Genomic DNA, 17,648 nt, shown 5'->3' with positions numbered 1-17,648 from the left:
GTTACTGTTGCTCTGACCATCATCCTGTTGCTCTGACCATCATCCTTACATTACCCTCCCTGAACTCCACTGTTTTTGATACTCACCCACTGATCCTCACACCAGTTTAGGATATAAACCTTTCCATGCAGGTCTCTTACTGTGATTTTCTTTCACATGCTGAGTCCTAACTACAATGAGATGCTCTGATTGGCACATCAGAGCATAACAGCAAAAATTCCTGAAAGAGCCTCAGGGATTTTTTTCAGAGCACGCAATCTGAAGAGATGCTCAGTTGTCACCATTCCCACAAATGTCACTGTGAATCACACGTTCTCAGCCCTCTACTGATATACTACATCCTTGGCAGCTGTGTGTTTGCATATCTAATTGGCAGACCTCTAAATTATCAAGAGGTACAGTCTGCACGTGTAGTCAAACTGTGTTTGCTTAGCAGTTTTGTCCCTTCTGTACAACTCTCTGGCTTGGTTTAAACCATCCTGAATACCTAGATCTGAACAATTCCTTCTGCTGTTGGTCCCAAAATCTGTAGTTCGAGGTACATTTTCTAACACTGCGAAGAACCAGAACTAGAAAAAATGTGAAATAAAATGCCTGACAATATGAAATGGTTTGCCTTTTGCTCTAAATTCCTTTACATAGCCTTGAAATTCAGCATAAGCTGTAATAGGACAAAGTACTGCCTTCCAGGGAGTGGCACACTTGAGGAAACACACACAGTTTATTAACTACAATAATTTCTGTCAAATTTCAAGGAAATTCTTTTTGTCTTCATGATATTCTGAGCAGGCTACTTAGTCATAAGGCACAAAAAAAGTAAACTCTATGTGAGATATTCTGCAACTGTGACTTACCCTGAGCTTATATCATCTTCCCTGCCAAATATATTTTCATACTAGCTTCTAAAGACTCACTGTTCTTTAAACATTTTAAAACAGCTTGTAATAAGGAGGCAACATATGCAAAATAAATATAACAATATTTGTATGCATGTGAAAACCAGAAAATTAATTTTTTAATCAAACGCTAAGCAATTTTTTCTCCCCCTGAGAACAGCAAAATTAAATACATTTATTTATCTAGCTAAAACTCTCAAATGTTCTATCTAAAAGAATTTTTTTCAGTTAAGTTTTCAAGCAGCCCTATTTCAATGTACTCAACATTTTTTTCTTTTAATCTAGCTACACTAGAATCAGTAATCTAAAAAAAAAGACTTTATGTTACACTTCTGTTCCCAAGAGATTTCATCTCTATTAGTATTGCTTCAAATTTCACAACAAGTTGAGTTTGAGAAAAATGCTTGTGAATGAGTGGTTGTTTTATCATTGCATTCGTGTCACTCAGTCATGGTTTGAGCTAGGAACAGGTATGAAGCCTGTTTCTAGCAGAGAGGAAAACCAGTGAATCTTTCTCAAATCTGAAGCATTGCAAGCTCACAACTCACAAGAACATCTTTCAGAGAATCTTCTCATGCAAATCATGAAAATCAGATTTAGAGCCCCAAAGTCAGATATGCTGAGTTCACTGTGTTTAGCCCAGTGATCATCAGTTCTTCCTCCTTTGTGAACTCGTGCACAGATCAAAACATGTTACAGATCAAACTAAGCAATGCTTCATCCATTCCCAAAACGTGTTGATTGCTTTTTGTTGGGATTGGAAAATGCCTTGTCCCTTCTCTTGCCTCAGCTAGCAAGGAGGAGATGCTTCTTTCCAGAGAAGGCAGCAAGACTATAAATTCTGTATTTAATCACAGGAATATATTCTCCCTTCTACCAAACAGCTGTTCCAACATGGGTGGTATCAACTGTGGGAGATCTCCTGTAATGCAGGTTATGAGAGGTGGCTGGTGGAAAGACTGGCTACAAACTTTCTCCATGGCTCCTCTCTTCATGGCCAGGCAATTTAATCTCCAGTCTTTCCTCCTGGTGCTAGCAGACAAGCTTACAACACAAGCAAGAGATGATGAGGAACAGTCCTTCCATTTCTCTAAAATCCTCTTCTAACTTTAGGTTTCAAAATGGATGTTTCCTACTTCTTGGTTGATAACCCTGGGTTCACCTCAGGCATCTGATTGCTAAGCATCTGGTCATCTCCATACTTTGTCCCTATTACAGTGATGTGCACGTGTGGTTATCTCCTAACTTTTGACATAAGAGGAATTTAGACTGTTGTCTCTGAGGTCTCATCCACAAATCCTGCATTTTGCTGCTCCATTTGGATATCTCTTTTCCATTTCACCTTCTAAACGGAACAGTGATTTCCCTTTGGTAATTCCTGAAGTACTCTTGTAATAACCTTTGCAGCAGTGGAAGAGGCACAATGAATTTTGGATATTAAAAGGCTGGATTTCAGAGTAATGTAAATCCAGGCAGCCCTGCTGAGGTAAGTGAAGCTACACTGCACGCACCTGCTGAGTGTCTGCAGCAATAATATTAAGGCCCGAGTTTTGCTTCTTTTTCTTCTCACGAATAATCTGTGATGAATATGATTGTGAATGTAGGATTAATCATCTACGATTGTGCCTTGTATCTGTCCACCTATGAAGCATGCAGCATTATTTTCCATTATTGTTCTTTTGTGAAAGTAAAGCTCACTCAGATCATCTTAAAAAAGACAACTTCTGCTAAGAAGTGCTGGTCTACCTATGGTATAAATTTTCACCAATTCATTTTGTTCATGTGTTCTTTTTTTCTTTTCCTTTTTTTTTCCAAGCAGAGCTGTTTAGCTGTTCAGCAAAAGCAGACACTACTTTAAATGGTAGTATGTCTCTTGAAACAAACATGGAAATACATCTGGCAGGGCGGCTGACAGTAACGGAGGGGGACAATTAACATCAGCACCAGGTCCCACGTACCATATAATCACATTTGTACTGTCCACAGAAAGGAGGAATGAGATCTACTGGGAGTTGTGATAGTTAATATTTTAGCGTATCCACTCCTCCTTCTGGGGTTCCAAAATTAGGCTGTTAAAATTGCTTCATGATGAAAGCATATAAGTGCTCAGCTCTAGAGTTGTTGTCACTGGGCCAAATCCTAAGGTCTTTGCTCACTCCTAGCTCCAGCTGACTTCAGTGAGCATGGCTCCCAAGTAAAGGTTGGGGATTTGGCAGGACTATTGTATTGCTTCTTTTGAAGTGAAACTTTTTGTTTTTACTTTTTTGCTTTGTGCATTAAAAGCAAAGGATTTCTGCGTGTAGCATGAATAGCCACCTGAACACATGTGGCATCCTGTTATCTGAAGGACCTTATTCATCCTTCCTATTTCTGAAACCCTGTCAGTCAATCTCTTCTCCTCCATAACCAAATGCTGACAGACCCATGGAACACCTATGCCTCTTGCTTTTGTTTTTCCCAGATGTTTGTTTCAAATTTGTACCTAGTGTGACTTTATTCTGCCTAGATTTCTTGCTTAACTACTGTGCTGTTAGTCTGAAACAATGCTCTCTCATTTTCTGATCACAGAAAGAACAAAACCATAATGCCAGGATTTGGTTGCTATATGGCCTATTAGCTTAAAAAAAACCCTACCCAACACACAAACAAAGCTATTCTGGCTTATTTGATCCAATAGGTTTCTGCACCTCCTTCTTTCCTGTCAATCCACAAACAGATTCACGTCTGAATTATACAGCTTGTTCCCTTCTTTCCACTTCAAACTCTTTAGTGGGAAGATGATGCCTTACAGAATATTAGCAGTGTTTGTTGGCTCATTTTCAGTTTCTCTGTTTTCACAACCTCCTTCCCCTCCAAGTGCTTATTTTTACAACCTGGTAGCAAATTTTCTTCCTCCTCTCTTCTTTTTATTCCTCCCAAATCCTGACACTGTCCCATTCCAGCTGCTCTGGAGACCAGGTTACCAGCACGGTTATTTTGGCAATGTCTGTTCTGAAGCCCAGCAGGACCCCTGCTGTCCTGGTGTGCAGATTTAACACAGCCTTGGCACCACTTGATCTGCAGCCCAGGATCTGGGAGGAGCATCAACAGCACAGGTCGAGCAAAGACAGTTAATGCCTTCTCAGCGCTCTACTTGGGGCCCCAGTGAGTTTCTTTCATTCTTGTTTTTTCCAGCTTTAGAGTCCTACAGCAGCTACCAGATACATGGCGCATACTTTCATTTATAAATCAAAATCTTTTTCCACCTTGGTAACATTTTCATTGCTATACATCTAATTACTTTACTATCGACCATGGCAGAGATCTGTTTATTTCCAGATCCAGTTCTGATCTGGCACAGTTTTCTCACTACAGGTCTTCTCATAATGCAATTTAGGGCATGCATTTATACCTTCCAACACATCTACTCCAGTCATTTTCTAATTTTCAAACCACACTCCCAAATCATTTGAAGGAAAATTACTCCTGTATTACTCAGTTTTCAAGGAACCTTTTAGTAGTACAGAAAGTTTCCATCTAATTAAGTCTGTCCTTTGTCTTACCTTCATTCCAGGTAAGTGATGCTCAGCAAAAACTGCATTCAGTGTCATACATAAAGAATAAACCAAATATCCACATGAAGAGTTTATCTTGATGATGATGTTGTTGTATATATGGAATTACAGTTACTTGGCACTTGATGGAGATACTTTAAGCACTGAATAATGCATCAAGTTTATAATGTGAATGTATATATTTGGAGGTGTTAATCGGCAAGTTTTGTATGAGATTTATGGTACATCTTTTACTCCTTTTACCTCAGGCTAATCTGTTTCTTTTGTATTTTTCCTAAACTTCCAAGCTGCTGAACATCTTCAGCCAGCTATTGTTTCAAGATCAACCCTGCAAAACAAAAACATTTTATTTTTATCCTCGCCAGCTGCACAACTTTCCTTCTCAAATTATCTCTATCAAAGTTTCAAGACAAAAAAATGACTGACTGCACTGTTATACTGAGACATCTAGCTTCTAAAAAAAAAAATAGTTATACACAGAACATCACAAACAGAAAGGGAGAATTTAAGACTGTAACTTTGAGGTACTACAGCTTTTACTCAGTATTAAAAGGGATCTTTAAGACCCTCAGAATCTAAGTTTAAAGTTTAGCTGCTGCTACTGAAAGCCTGTGCACAACGAGCTAAGAATTAAACAATAAATTAATAAAAGACTTGTAACACAGTCACACAGGCTCTCCAAAAAAAAAAAAAGAAGCATATTTAAACTTCAGATTGTTGGTGTTGAGAGAGAAAAGAGCTTGGTATTGACATACGATACCAACAGATTTTTACAGTAATTGTTTTTATGATAGGAAAGTGAGGGATTTCAAATGAGTAAAACACTGTTGTCTGACAGAAATAATGGGAGTGACTTCAGTGGGGTTGCGTGAAGGATTCAAGCAGGCAAGAGAGCAGTGGGGAAGAAGAGGAAAGGAAAGCCAAGTGGGGACTGAGCACGTTTGGAAAAACGTGAACATGAATCCTGGTTACTTCCATGAAATGCACCACTTTGGCTAGGCTGCTGTCAGAGTAGCTACCATTCTTGTATCAGCAGAGTGGCACTGATCCATGAGGAGTGTGGCGTATTATAGCAGATATCAGAGGCTGAAGAGCAAGCAACCACTGTTGAATTGAAGAGCAAGTGCACTGATAACTTCTAAGATTTATACCTGCTTTTTCTCATCAACTGATTTTTTTTATACACAGCAGTGACTTTGAGTATGACTGCGCTGGAGGAATGATAACTCATGGAAAGGAGATCTTTTTCTGGAACAGAGCAGCTGGTAGTAAAGGCCAAATGATGTTACCTCACTTGCAGTAAATACAATAGTCCTGAAGTAGCAATGTGTTCCCTGCAGAGTCAGAAAAAAAAAACAGGCTGGTTTCCTCATGTTGTTTAAAAAGGATCTGGTTCTTTTTATCTGACCTGAGGGGCTCCTTCCTGTGGCCACCATCTATTCACAGCTGAATTCTCCTCAGAAATTTTAGGTTTGGTTTTCATTTAAAAAAAAATATATATCTTTGTAAAATGCTTTTAATTCACGTACATTCTAGCAAGCTTCAAGTAGGTTTGTTACAACTGTTGGAATTAATTTTAGATTTCAGTATCTACAGATATGTTTGTCCAAACATTTTTCTTAGATGCCAGGTAGGAACTGCTGAAAGAAAAAGTGGTATCAAGGGCAGAATAGGAGCCCAGGGTTGTATATAGGAGACTACAATGCTCCTGGACACAGGAGCTCAAAAGCCCTCCATTGGCAACAGAGTTAAAAGATATCTCCTGAGTTACATTACTATCTACCTAGATAGGAGACCCAGACAAGTGGAGATGAAGAGGGTTCGATTTCTTCTTGCAAAAGGAATATTTCCTGTTACCTCATTGTCTGAGTTCTAAATTTATGTATAGTTTCCTTCATATACATTATGAAGAGAGCATGATGTTACATTGAGAGATAAATAGGCACCCACACGCAGAGCCCAGACAGTATAATGCCAGACAACACAGGGAAACTAAAATGCAACTTGAAGAATTTATTTGTGAATAAAACAAGCCCAGCCTGGAGACAGATGAAAAGGAAAGTGCAGACAGTAAGGTTTGCTTTTTTCCAAGAGTACTTATGGCATGAGTGCCAGCATCCACGTTAATTCTAAGAGGTCCCTTCCCTGACTGAAGAACCACCATGCATTTTCATAACTCGCACGTTTAAACTTGGCTAACCTTGGAAACCTCGAAATCTGCTCCCTAAAGACAAACCTTGCACTGTGTCAGAGAGCCTAGTCCTGGATTAAAGCATTTGGGTGAGAAAAGGTGCAGAGAGAGAAGTATTGAAAGGCAGAGAGAACAAGCCAGCAAAAAAAGTTAAGTGTTCATCTGGATCTTTTGGATGGCCATGAGAGTGAAGTTCATTTGTCATTATGAATAACTACAGGAGGTAGATCTAACTGCTGTGCACCTGCCAAAGACTACTCTGTGCCCATACTTCATGAAACGAGTACATGATTGATCTTGTAGCTAGAATTTAATAGCAGTGCTTCATATCTTGAAGCCTGGATAGGCTCAATTTTTTTTCTCTTTTTGTCATAGGTGCATAACTTTCTATTACAGGACTGGCTGCAGAACAGCAAAAAACGTTCTGATTTTGAATGATTTTTTATTTTTCACATTGACATAAAAAAACAACTGCAGCCTTTCAAAATGTCTATGAGAGGACTGTGAGCAGAAGAGTAAACTTCCAGGGAAGGAAACAGTTAGCCAGTTTTTGTCTGTAAGGTTCAAGACCTTGCTCTGACAGATTCAAAGAGGTGTTCACCCTACTTAAATTCAAGCTCTTAACTCAGCAGTAGCTGTGTACTGTTGTAAAAGGAAAGTGATTTCGTCTCAAAGAGGCTAATTCAGAACACATTAGACAGGCTTTTGCTTTAAATTATACCTGTGATAAAACTGCTTCTGTCTGTGTCTGTTTGTAACACAGGGAGACTGAACTACTAACTGCCAAAAGTTGGGCTCTGATTACCGGTGGGTCTATATGAATTAACCTATGATTTTTCTCCTCTTTTGACTGTTTCATCTGCAACGAGGGAAAGGTTCCTCAATAAAGTGTACACATTCAGTAAGTACTTCTCCAAAACAAAGGCTTTGACCAAAAAAAAAAAAAAAAGAGCACTTGACAAACACACTTAATCAAAACATTCATTATCAGGCATGTCTGGCACATCATCACAAGTCACGTTACCATAGAATCACAGAATGATTCGGGTTGGAAGGGACCTTCAAGATTATCTAATTCCAACCTCCTTGTTATAGGCAGGCTTTTTCTGTTATAGGCAGTCTCTCTGCTCAATCCTGAGATATTTTGGTTTTCAGAGTCAGTACCACAGCTTTTAAACTGGCAGGAGAAAAACTGGCATATCAGTAAGGAATATTACACCTATACATATGATGTTCAAGGATTTCTGTGCCTCGGGTCAGGAATCTGACTTGGACTATAAAAGCTGGTCATTCCTCTCCATTTTGCATAAATAATTTTTGTAAAACTCAAATGAAATTAAATGTTGGGGGTAACGGAGATGTGAGTGCAGCTCTAAGACCATATTTAACTATATTTGCTATAAAAAGCTGCAGGATGACTTTGCTCTCTCACCAGAGCTATGTCATTCTTTGACTTACTCTGAGAAAAAAGCTATATATTTATATATATAAATAATGATTTTAGTAGCTTTGCGAACACCAGCTTGTAGTATTTTGCTCCTTTCTGAATCAAACCTAATCATCAGTTACCGTACTTCAGATGCATTTTGCTCTCTTATGCAGAACACTAGACTGCTAAAACGGACTTAATAAAGCAGTGCATGTGTGGCATTTCAATAAAGCTTTTAAATGGCACTCAGAAATGAAGCATATTGTGTCTCAAGAAAAGAAAAGCATTCAAGCAATCACTGTTAACTCACCTAAAGGCCTCTTGTCTGTAAATTCATATTGAACTTGCAGTGTTCTGCAGCTAGGAAACATCCTTTCCTCACAATTATTAATTGATTGGTCATTCGCCTATGCAACTGCAAATTGTGCAGGACTGAATACAGAGTCAAGGATATCAATTTGTGCATTCACTACTGAAAATTTAGTCCTCTGCCTGACAAATATGGGGAAAAATATCAAATATGAGACTAATGCAATCTTCTACCCATCATAAGCGTACAGTAATGGCTCAGATAGGCAACAAGAAAAATACTTGTCATAGGACTATCAGAAGCAATAGTTTGGGATCAAGTGGTTATGTGCTACTTTCATTTAAATTAAATAATTTGTGAGGGAAAAAATAAACGTTCAAGCAAAGTTTGGGACTTCAAGAGGATAGCGTTTGATGTGCTTCATTCTCTTAAAAAAATTCAAAGTCTTCAGCACTCTCAGATCCCTAGGGATTTATTTTATACCACCATGGCACCCTGGAGTGTGACACAGAAAGACCCAAGCCAGAGTCTGTCTGAACTAATACTTCCATCAAAAGCAGCATGGAGGTCTTAGCAGTGATCTAGAAAGCAGCATAGCTATGTAAGCAGGTTGCTACGTTGCTGCTAATGAGTGAAGGCTGTCAGCAAGTACTGAGAGCTGATGAATTCCTATGGCCGTGGGGTGTGGAATGGCCTTGGCCTTTGTTAGAATAAGGTATCAGGTTAGAGACATGCTTCAAAGAGAAAGGAGACAGAACAGAAACCATTAGATACTTGGACGTGCTTGGATGTGCAAGAGGTGTAGAATTTCTTCAAAGTAAATATGTTAATGCTACTTGTAATATGAAACAAAAAGGCATAAAAAGATCCCATTGATGTATGTTCCTGGCAAACTGCTTGAAAACAGTTACCTCAGAAAGGAAATCGGGAAAGAGTGGAATCCACAAAAAAAAAAACTGGTAAGGAGTGGAGTAAGAAAGAAGAGTAAAAAAGAAAACTGGTATGCAAATGAAATTTGAGCTTTCAAGTTGAGCTGCTAAGGTTTAAGCACATTAATTGCCAAGAAAAGCTGAGAGAGCCCTTGCAAAAGGTATTTAAGGAAATGTCAAAGGATTGATGCAGACTAGGGAATGGAAAAGAAGAAACAGACTGTGGTAAAGCAAAGACAAGATAAAAGGCAGACTCAGAATTTATCAAATGCTTCATCTCACATTCTTCCCAGAACAATGATCCTGGGGTAAAATAACAGGAATAATAGGAAAGTATTTGCAGAAATTGATGGTATGACATCAAAAAAGCAGTTCAATATACCTGCTGAGGTGAAAAGGAGAAAAATCTCTATTACAAAATTTTACTTTGCAAGTCTATGACCAAGTTTTCTTAACAAATTTTATCAAGCAGGAGATGACACAGAAAATCTATTTCAGGAGGGGGGAAAAGGGATCCCAGAAAATGAATATTTATTGATCTGATCTCAACAGTGCATCCAGCAACAACAACAACAAAAAAACAACCAGATCCTCCTAGACTAGTTATCTTGGACAAGATGAAAAATTTTCTAGTCAAAGAAAATTTGGTAGGTCAAAGGAAGATGTGGTCTATTTCAATGTTCTATCAAATAGGAATCTATTAGCCAAGACTAAAGAATGGAAGTAGTGGAGAAATTGTAAGATGTGAAGGAAGGTGAGTCCAACAGATGAGAGTTTCTGCTGAAGGAAGTACTATCTTGAAGGAAGACCATTAGTGGAGTGCTTCAAAGAATAACATCATCATTTTAAGGCTAATCTTGCTTTCTGTATTTTCATTACTGAATGTGATGAGATGAAGAACAGAGTTTATGAACAGAGTTTATTTTATATCAGCCTGACTTGTTTGGTCTAGAAAATGAAAGGCTTGGAAAGAATATAAAAGTCTACTCCCAAATGATGGAAACACATACTAAGAATGGTAAAGACCTGTTTCAACTAAAGTAGTACTATCAAAAGTACAGTGCCACACAAGCTAGCCAGAGATGAAGTTAGACTGGAATTAGAAGGAAGGAGAGAGCAGAGGGCATCCCTTAGCCATTAGAGCATCCAGGTGCTGGAAGTCTTTCAGAAGGAGTAGCAATAAATTCTGAGCATTACTTTAAGGCAAACAGTACAGGATAATAGGCTGTGATGCTGGATTTGGACTGTCTTCCAGCTTTGAAAACAACTTTCTTTGTTTCAGTGAAAATTCACACTTCTAGTAAATCCATTTCTTACCATGAAGACTTGATTCAAGTCATCTTTACTTGCTGAAAGATAATAGACATTTTCTTCACTTTGGCAAGATAGAAAGTGTGGATAGAGGAGAATGAAGTGATCACTTTTCTGTTTTGCCTCAGATATCTCAATGCACCTAAGAAATGATCTGACATATATCTCAAAGCAAAAACAATAGCAGTGTTTTAGTCAGGAGAAAGTCAAAATAAATGCAAAAACAAGAACTCCGCTCAAGAAAATATTGATAGACTATTACTTTCTTACTGTTAAGGAAATCCTCTAGTTACTTAATCTGCTACAGAAAGTAGCACCTTAAAAACACTTCAGCACATTTATTTCCCTTAGTCTTACTTCACAGCATGTACTCACCATTTTACGCAGAGGCATGTGGGTAAGATTAAGGAGAATCCTTCCACAGGATTTTTTTAAGCTCTTTGGTATTCCTTTGAAGACTGCAGCAGTAGTTTACATACTGGCTATTTAGCAGTAGTGTGGAGGGTGAAACACTAACTGCACACCATACTCTCTGCCTCTTTAAATATTCATTGTTGAGTAACCATCTATGGAGCCTCATAAAGAATTAACTCTTTAGATGGGGAAGATCTCTGCTTAAGCGCATAGCACAAATCCTACATGATTTAAATCCCATACAATCCTATTTAAAATCCAAACAGTTTCCAGCTGTTTGCGTTGTTCACTCTCTAATATTAACACCTGGTTTTGAAATCCTATGCAAGCAATATTGCTCTATTACACTAGAAAAACAGGAGAAAGTAAATTCAACCTTCTCCATTGATTTGGGGATGTAAGTAAATTACATCTAAATCTTGAACCTCAAGGCTGAATCAACTTCTTGGTCAACTACTTTTCAACAACTTCCACCTTATGTATTACGTATCAGGTTATTCATAGAGCTTGAACAATTGAGCTAGATCTCCTGAACTGACATTTATGAATTTCCTTGAATGCTGGCTAACGAATAGTATGTGTGCAGAAGTGCCAGACTGAGAAACTCACTTATTTTGCGAAATTCATATTCCAAATGTCATATTCATTGCGAGGATTAGTTTCTACTTTTTTTTTCCTCCATATTCAGCTGTTCAACTTACCTAATTGACCTGAGTGTAAGCAATTCGTTAGGCTAATGAAATTGTTGGTGTGAAGCTATTGCATCAAAGATACATGACTGCAGTACATCATAATTATGCCCGAACTCTAAAAAAAAAAAAAAGTAGATGGAAATGGGCAAAGCTGTGAAAGAATATTTGGCCTTCATAGATATTGACTACTATCTATAAATAAGTAAATTTTACATGAGAGATTGCTTCCAATGACAAGGGTCAAGGCTTACTACTCCTTCTAGCAAGAACCTGACGTGTTTTGCATTCTTTAAACAAGACACTAATGATCCAAAGACCAGCGCTGACCAATCCTGCAGGTACTAGCTTAACCATCACAGATGCTCAAGCTCCCTTAAAACTTAAAAACAGGAAAGGCATTTTCTAAGACGCAGTCCCCTGTCTATGAATATCCCCAGCCATTATTCACAATATAGCAATAATGACTTGACTCAAACCTACTCAGAAATCATCACATGGTCTCCTTCCTCTTCATATAGATGTGCAAGTTAAATGTAAAAAGGATAAAGGTAAAGGAGTTATGTGCCAATTATGCCAAAACATACAGAAATATTGTCAGATGTGACAATATTTTCTTCATACTCATCTTCTGTCAAATTTTAGCTTTCTTTACTACATTCAAAGTACCTTTATACATAAGAGACATCAGAAATGTGATTTGATTGCTGCCACCACATTTCTGCCTCTGTTGCTAAGTTAGTAGTTGTGCAAGTGTGTAGTGCGTCTTTAATTGCTACCAACAGGAAGAAATCATTCCTTAGAATTCATTAGCCAATGAATTCCTCACTCCTTGAAATGAAAATATAGAAAATTCTTTTGCAAATTGGCTATTTGCCTTTTGGAAGGCAGATGTGAAGGACCTAAGCAGCTAGAAGGTGAGATTACGAGCAGATGCATGTAATAGAATTAGCAACAATATGCATCAATTTGGTACCCTCATATTCTCCTAATATACTTCAAGTATCCACTTAAGTCATGCTTAGATGTGAAGTAAATGGTTTCAAGAGTCAACAGATTAATTTAATAAGTTCATTATTAGCTTTGCAGCATTCTTAACCATTCCAGCTCTAGGGCATTTAGCACAATAGCAGTACATGTAGTGCTACAGGATGGCCCAGTTACAGTGTTTACTACCCTTTGGATATCTGTTTGAAGTTGTATTAACAAGGCGTCACAATGGAAGTGCTATCTGTAAAGTATGTGAGGGCACTCAGTCCAAAAGACACATTCACAATATACAGTACTGTATCTACTACATGATAAAGTTAGCAGAACATTTACTGTTTACCATCTATTTACCATCTACTACTTAGAACAAGTAAAATGGGCTTGCCTGTAGAGACCAGGCAACATGGTGTAGTTAAAAGAGTGTTTGAATTTCCTTATTCTGAGCAGCTTTGTTGCAGTTCGGGCATGAAAATGCTCATGATGGGTAAGACATGCAGAAGAGAAAATGGCCTTCCAGCTTTCAGTGTCTGTGTGGACTCACCAGTAAATATGCTCCTAATCCATAGGAAAATGTGGTGGGAAATGTTAGGTTTTATTACAGGCTAGCTGGTTTCCTATGGCAAAGGTGTGTACATGCAAGTCATTCTTTCAAGTTTTAGGTCTTTGGTAACATCCTAAAATTCTGCTTCTCAAACTCATGCTAGTCAGGAATTGTAGTATCTCCCCTGTGTCATTATCTGAGTACAGCCTGGAGTGTGCTAGAAAAAACCCTTTTTCTGGACTTTGTTACTGTAAGGGACTATGTGTCACAGTCTATGATTACAAAAGGCTGGAAGCAATGTCTCTGCATTAGCTCTACATTAGGTTTTCAAAATTATCATTCCACTGAAATGTTTTCAAATGCATTTTGAAGATTGCTGTTATCCACATTGTTTCCGTTTCTATATTTGGAGTCATAATAATGTTTTACCTCAGAAACAAGCTATTATGAGGTAATTAGACCCTGCACAAACTGTTCTGCAGTAACTGCAGAAGGCATGAACTTGTTAACTTACACAACAGAGGGTACCTGAAGAAAGCAAAGCCCTCTGTGATTGACAAGACAGCAGCCTAGGCAGAAGACACAGTGGAATGAAAGCTAGTGCACAGGCCATTGGCACTCACTGACATATATCTCTGTCAGAATCTTTAGCTTCTGAAGTACATAAGCTCTCCTGGAAAAAAAAAAATAAATAAATAAATCCTGAAGTCATTGATAATTTTTCCATCCCTCTGCTTACTAGGACAAAAAAATCTTATTAACCTGGTCTAGTATTAAATGTAGAGGTTGGTGTCCCTGCATGTGGCAGGGGGGTTGGAGATTCATGATCCTTGAGGTTTCTTCCAACCATGGCCATTCTGTGATTCTGTCAACCTAGTGATCACAGGGCTTTTTTGACTCCATCTCTTGAAATGACAATACAGAACATTCTCTGTTCTTATGTGCAGTTGTAGACGTGAATACACAGATTACATGTTTACTTAAAATATCTGTGTGCAAGTGATGGCATCAAAAGCACAGTCACAGCTTTTGCCTACTGCAGTGTATCACTCGTAATGCTCACAAGATTGGAAAAATTGATGATGGTAATGTTTGATTAGAAACTGCCTACTGGTCTTTTTGCTCTCGGCTAAATGTGCCTAACTCCTGTTGTCATCCTTCTGAAAGCAGGCATAAGGAGCAGAAAGGATCCCCACGTGCAGCGCTTTGCTTTGTTTAGGATTCCTGCCTGTCTGTTCATTTTGAGAAACTTGGGTGCTCTGTGACCCAGTGGCAACATCCCTCATGTGAGCAGCACCTTAGCTCTGTAACAGCTTGCTTGGCTGTGCCTGGGAACAGAGGGAGCACTCATTCCACCTGGCCCAGACACAGGTACAGCACAAGTGAGAACCTGGTGTTGGCAGTGCACTGAAGGCTCCAGCTCCTACTGGGACTTCATTGGGGGGCTGAGCTCCCCTCTGGATAAATACCAACAGCAATTGGGGAAATGCTCTCTGTGAGAGGGTTTAGGTACATATCAACCAGATCCTTTTAGAATCTAGTGCTGAACCAATAACACATTTACTCTTTTCCTTCTCACAAGGGAGGCTGCAGCAGTGTCCCAGTAGTACTGAATGTATATATTGAACAACACGAACAGGGAATGATATTGTTGCTGGGAGAACTCTTCTACAGAGGTTGTTTTACATAGGGGACACCTTAGTTCTCCTCCCTGGAGTAAAGCATTCAAAAAAATTCCAAAGCCTACATCAGAATTCTACCCACACAGACTCTTGCCACTTGCTCTCTGAAAACCTAGTTTTAACTGCAGACTAACACAGCAGCTTTCATACATTATACCAGGCTCCTAGTGCCTTTTAAACTCAGGCCAACATAGACCTTCCCTGTCAGGCAGCTGATCTGCTCACATGGTATTTTTTAAGCCTCTACCCAGCTGTAAGCTCCAAGTGATAAGGACCTCCCCATTTTGATACATTTACCTGGCACATAGCATCACTGTGGAAGTCTACAGGAAGATCTGGCAGCTGCTGTCATGATATCGATCATAAGTAGCAGAGGATCAGTAAAATCATATTATCCAAGAAAGCTGCAGAGAACATTCATTATCTTCGGATACTACTTCCCTCCCCTTTCTACTCAATCTTCCAAGTCATATACTGGCAGGCAGAAAAACTTTTCATGGAGTAGTCAATTAAAAATTTAGGGGCCATGCCATTTGAGCTGGATGTTGGTTTTCAGTAAGATGCATTGAACCGCATTTAGTAATCAAGAAATAAAAGGCTGGGGAAAAAAAAAAACAAAAACAAAAACACTTTCTGGGTAGTGTACAAAAGGATTCTTGTGCCAAAGCTGTCACTTACATCCCATTTCAACCACTGGCTCGTTAAACAGTGAAAGTTCACTGATGGGTCTGCTAGAGGGGAAGAGGGAAGTGGAACATCTGAAGTCTCCCACCAAAATAGTCCTCTCTGGACAAGTCAGAAAATAAATCATTCCAGCCATGAACAAAAACCCTGTAAATGATCTGATGCTCAATGTGAAAATAGCTAAAATCACCTGTTGGCAGTGATCCCCTCCCCAACCCCCTTTCCTCCTCCAGGTTCCTAGCGTAATAAGGAGGTGAAAACACAAACCAAATTCCCCAAACCCACCCATCTCAAAAGGCAAGTGTTCCCCAGTTCAGACCCCGAGCCTCCTGGGTGACAGGGAGAATTCAGTAGTAGGAATGTCAGAGCAGACACTGCAATTGGAGGTGGCTCACAGCACTCCACTGCTGATCCTGCCACGGAGCTTCAAACACAAATCAGAGCAATACATCTTTCTTTTTTTTTTTTTTTTTTTTAAAAAAAAAAAAAAAAGGAAAGAAAAGAAAAGAAAGAAAAGAAATAAAAGACATCTAAGTACCTTAGATTCCTGACTGGTGGTTGATGCTGGAGATGGAGGCTGCTCTGTGCTCTCCACTTCATTCTCTTTCTCCACGCTGTCCACGCTGACTTCAGTCATGCTGCTCGGAGGAATCATTTTCCCTCTAAAACACTGCTAGTATCGAGAAAACGAGCTACAGACCTTTCTTGCTTTTTCTCATTTAACGTCCTCTTTCTTCTCTGCTCTTCTCGAGCAAATGAACTCTGACCACTCAGTTTCACTACATTTGCAGGACTAGAATTCTCTGGATTTTCTGGGTTTTTTTTTTTTCCTTCTCCTCCTCCTCCTCCCCTTCTTTCCTCCCTCCTCCCACCCCTCCCCTGTGTGGTTCTGCTGCACGGGGAGCAAGTTATCCACGGCTCCGTAGGGCAACTGTGTGCCAGCTTCTCCGTTTTCCCCGCTCCTTCTCTCCTCAGTGTGAAGCCCGGAGGTGAGGAGCAGAGTCGTGACCATGAGCCCGCAATCAGCTGGGAGTGAGGCAAAGCAGAAAGCCCCAGCCACACACATGCAGGGCACTGGAGGGAGGAGTTGGATTTCTAATGCTGTGAATAGCTTTGGGGAGCATGTGCTGTCATAGTAGTGTAAGAAAGTAATGCGTGCATGCATGCAGACACACACAGAGGCATACAGCATGCATGAGGTGTGGGAGCATTTTACCTTCTAATCAGGCTGAGGAAGGCAGAGTTTGAAGGGCAGCTTTATATTCTTACAGGTCTGGTGATTTTCTGAAGAAGGGCTCTAAGGGAAAAGCAACACTCTCCTTACCTTGACCCAAAGAAGATGATTAAAAATCCTAGCTTCTGTTGTCTCTTAAGCACCCATACTTTGCCTTATACCCTAAAGCAACAGGACAGAGCCAGAGAGGGGCACCTGTGGCTCTGAGTGCTTTTCACCCTTCTCCTAGGCAGGGCACCCCGGCTCTGAGCCATTCACACGCAATCAGGGCTTGCCGGAGCTCCCGGCGCTGCGCAGATCCGTACCTGGAGGTTGTCATAGTAATCACACTCGGTTGGGCTGCAGTGGGAAAGCTGTGGGCATCCCCAGGCGCCGTCTTTCCCGTGGATGCAGTGCCCAAAGTCACTCTTGGAGCTGCGGTAGCCCCGGCAGAAGGACGGCATGACTTTGCTGGCAGGCTCAACCCATGCATCTGGATTAAATCAGCTGCAAAGGCACCTGTATGCTCTCCTCCCTGCTGACTTCAGGTCTGCGTGGCAAAAGGTTGAATGGATGTGCTCCCCAACACGTGTATGCTTTGTGGAGTGGGATCCATTCCATACAGCTGGGGGAAGAAAAAATAAAAGCAACCCCAGCGTGTTTCCAACTATCAGTACTTACATCCCATAAAGCAAGAAGAAAAAAAAAGAAAAATTCTTGCTTTTTCCTGGAGGTACAGGCAAAGGTGTTCGGAGGTGATGCACTGACATCTGAGCCTGAAAGGAGCTCAAGAGAGGGTACTACGTTCACTTTAG

At 39.8% G+C, this 17,648-nt stretch overlaps 1 protein-coding gene across 1 annotated transcript in view; it reads right to left on the bottom strand.

Annotated features, from left to right (window-relative positions):
* Window positions 1-16,648, bottom strand: part of STAC (SH3 and cysteine rich domain) — a 73,096-nt gene extending 56,448 nt beyond the window's left edge. Inside the window, exon 1 of the mRNA XM_052696773.1 lies at window positions 16,159-16,648. Within this exon, the coding sequence (XP_052552733.1) occupies window positions 16,159-16,275 (117 nt within the window). The 5' untranslated portion in view covers window positions 16,276-16,648. The remainder of the gene's footprint in view (window positions 1-16,158) is intronic.
* Window positions 16,649-17,648: the final 1,000 nt, after the last annotated feature.

The sequence above is a fragment of the Tympanuchus pallidicinctus genome, unplaced genomic scaffold (assembly GCF_026119805.1).
Source record: "Tympanuchus pallidicinctus isolate F22 unplaced genomic scaffold, pur_lepc_1.0 scaffold3, whole genome shotgun sequence".
NCBI classification, from domain to species: domain Eukaryota; kingdom Metazoa; phylum Chordata; class Aves; order Galliformes; family Phasianidae; genus Tympanuchus; species Tympanuchus pallidicinctus.
This window is presented reverse-complemented; position numbering and strand designations above follow the sequence as displayed.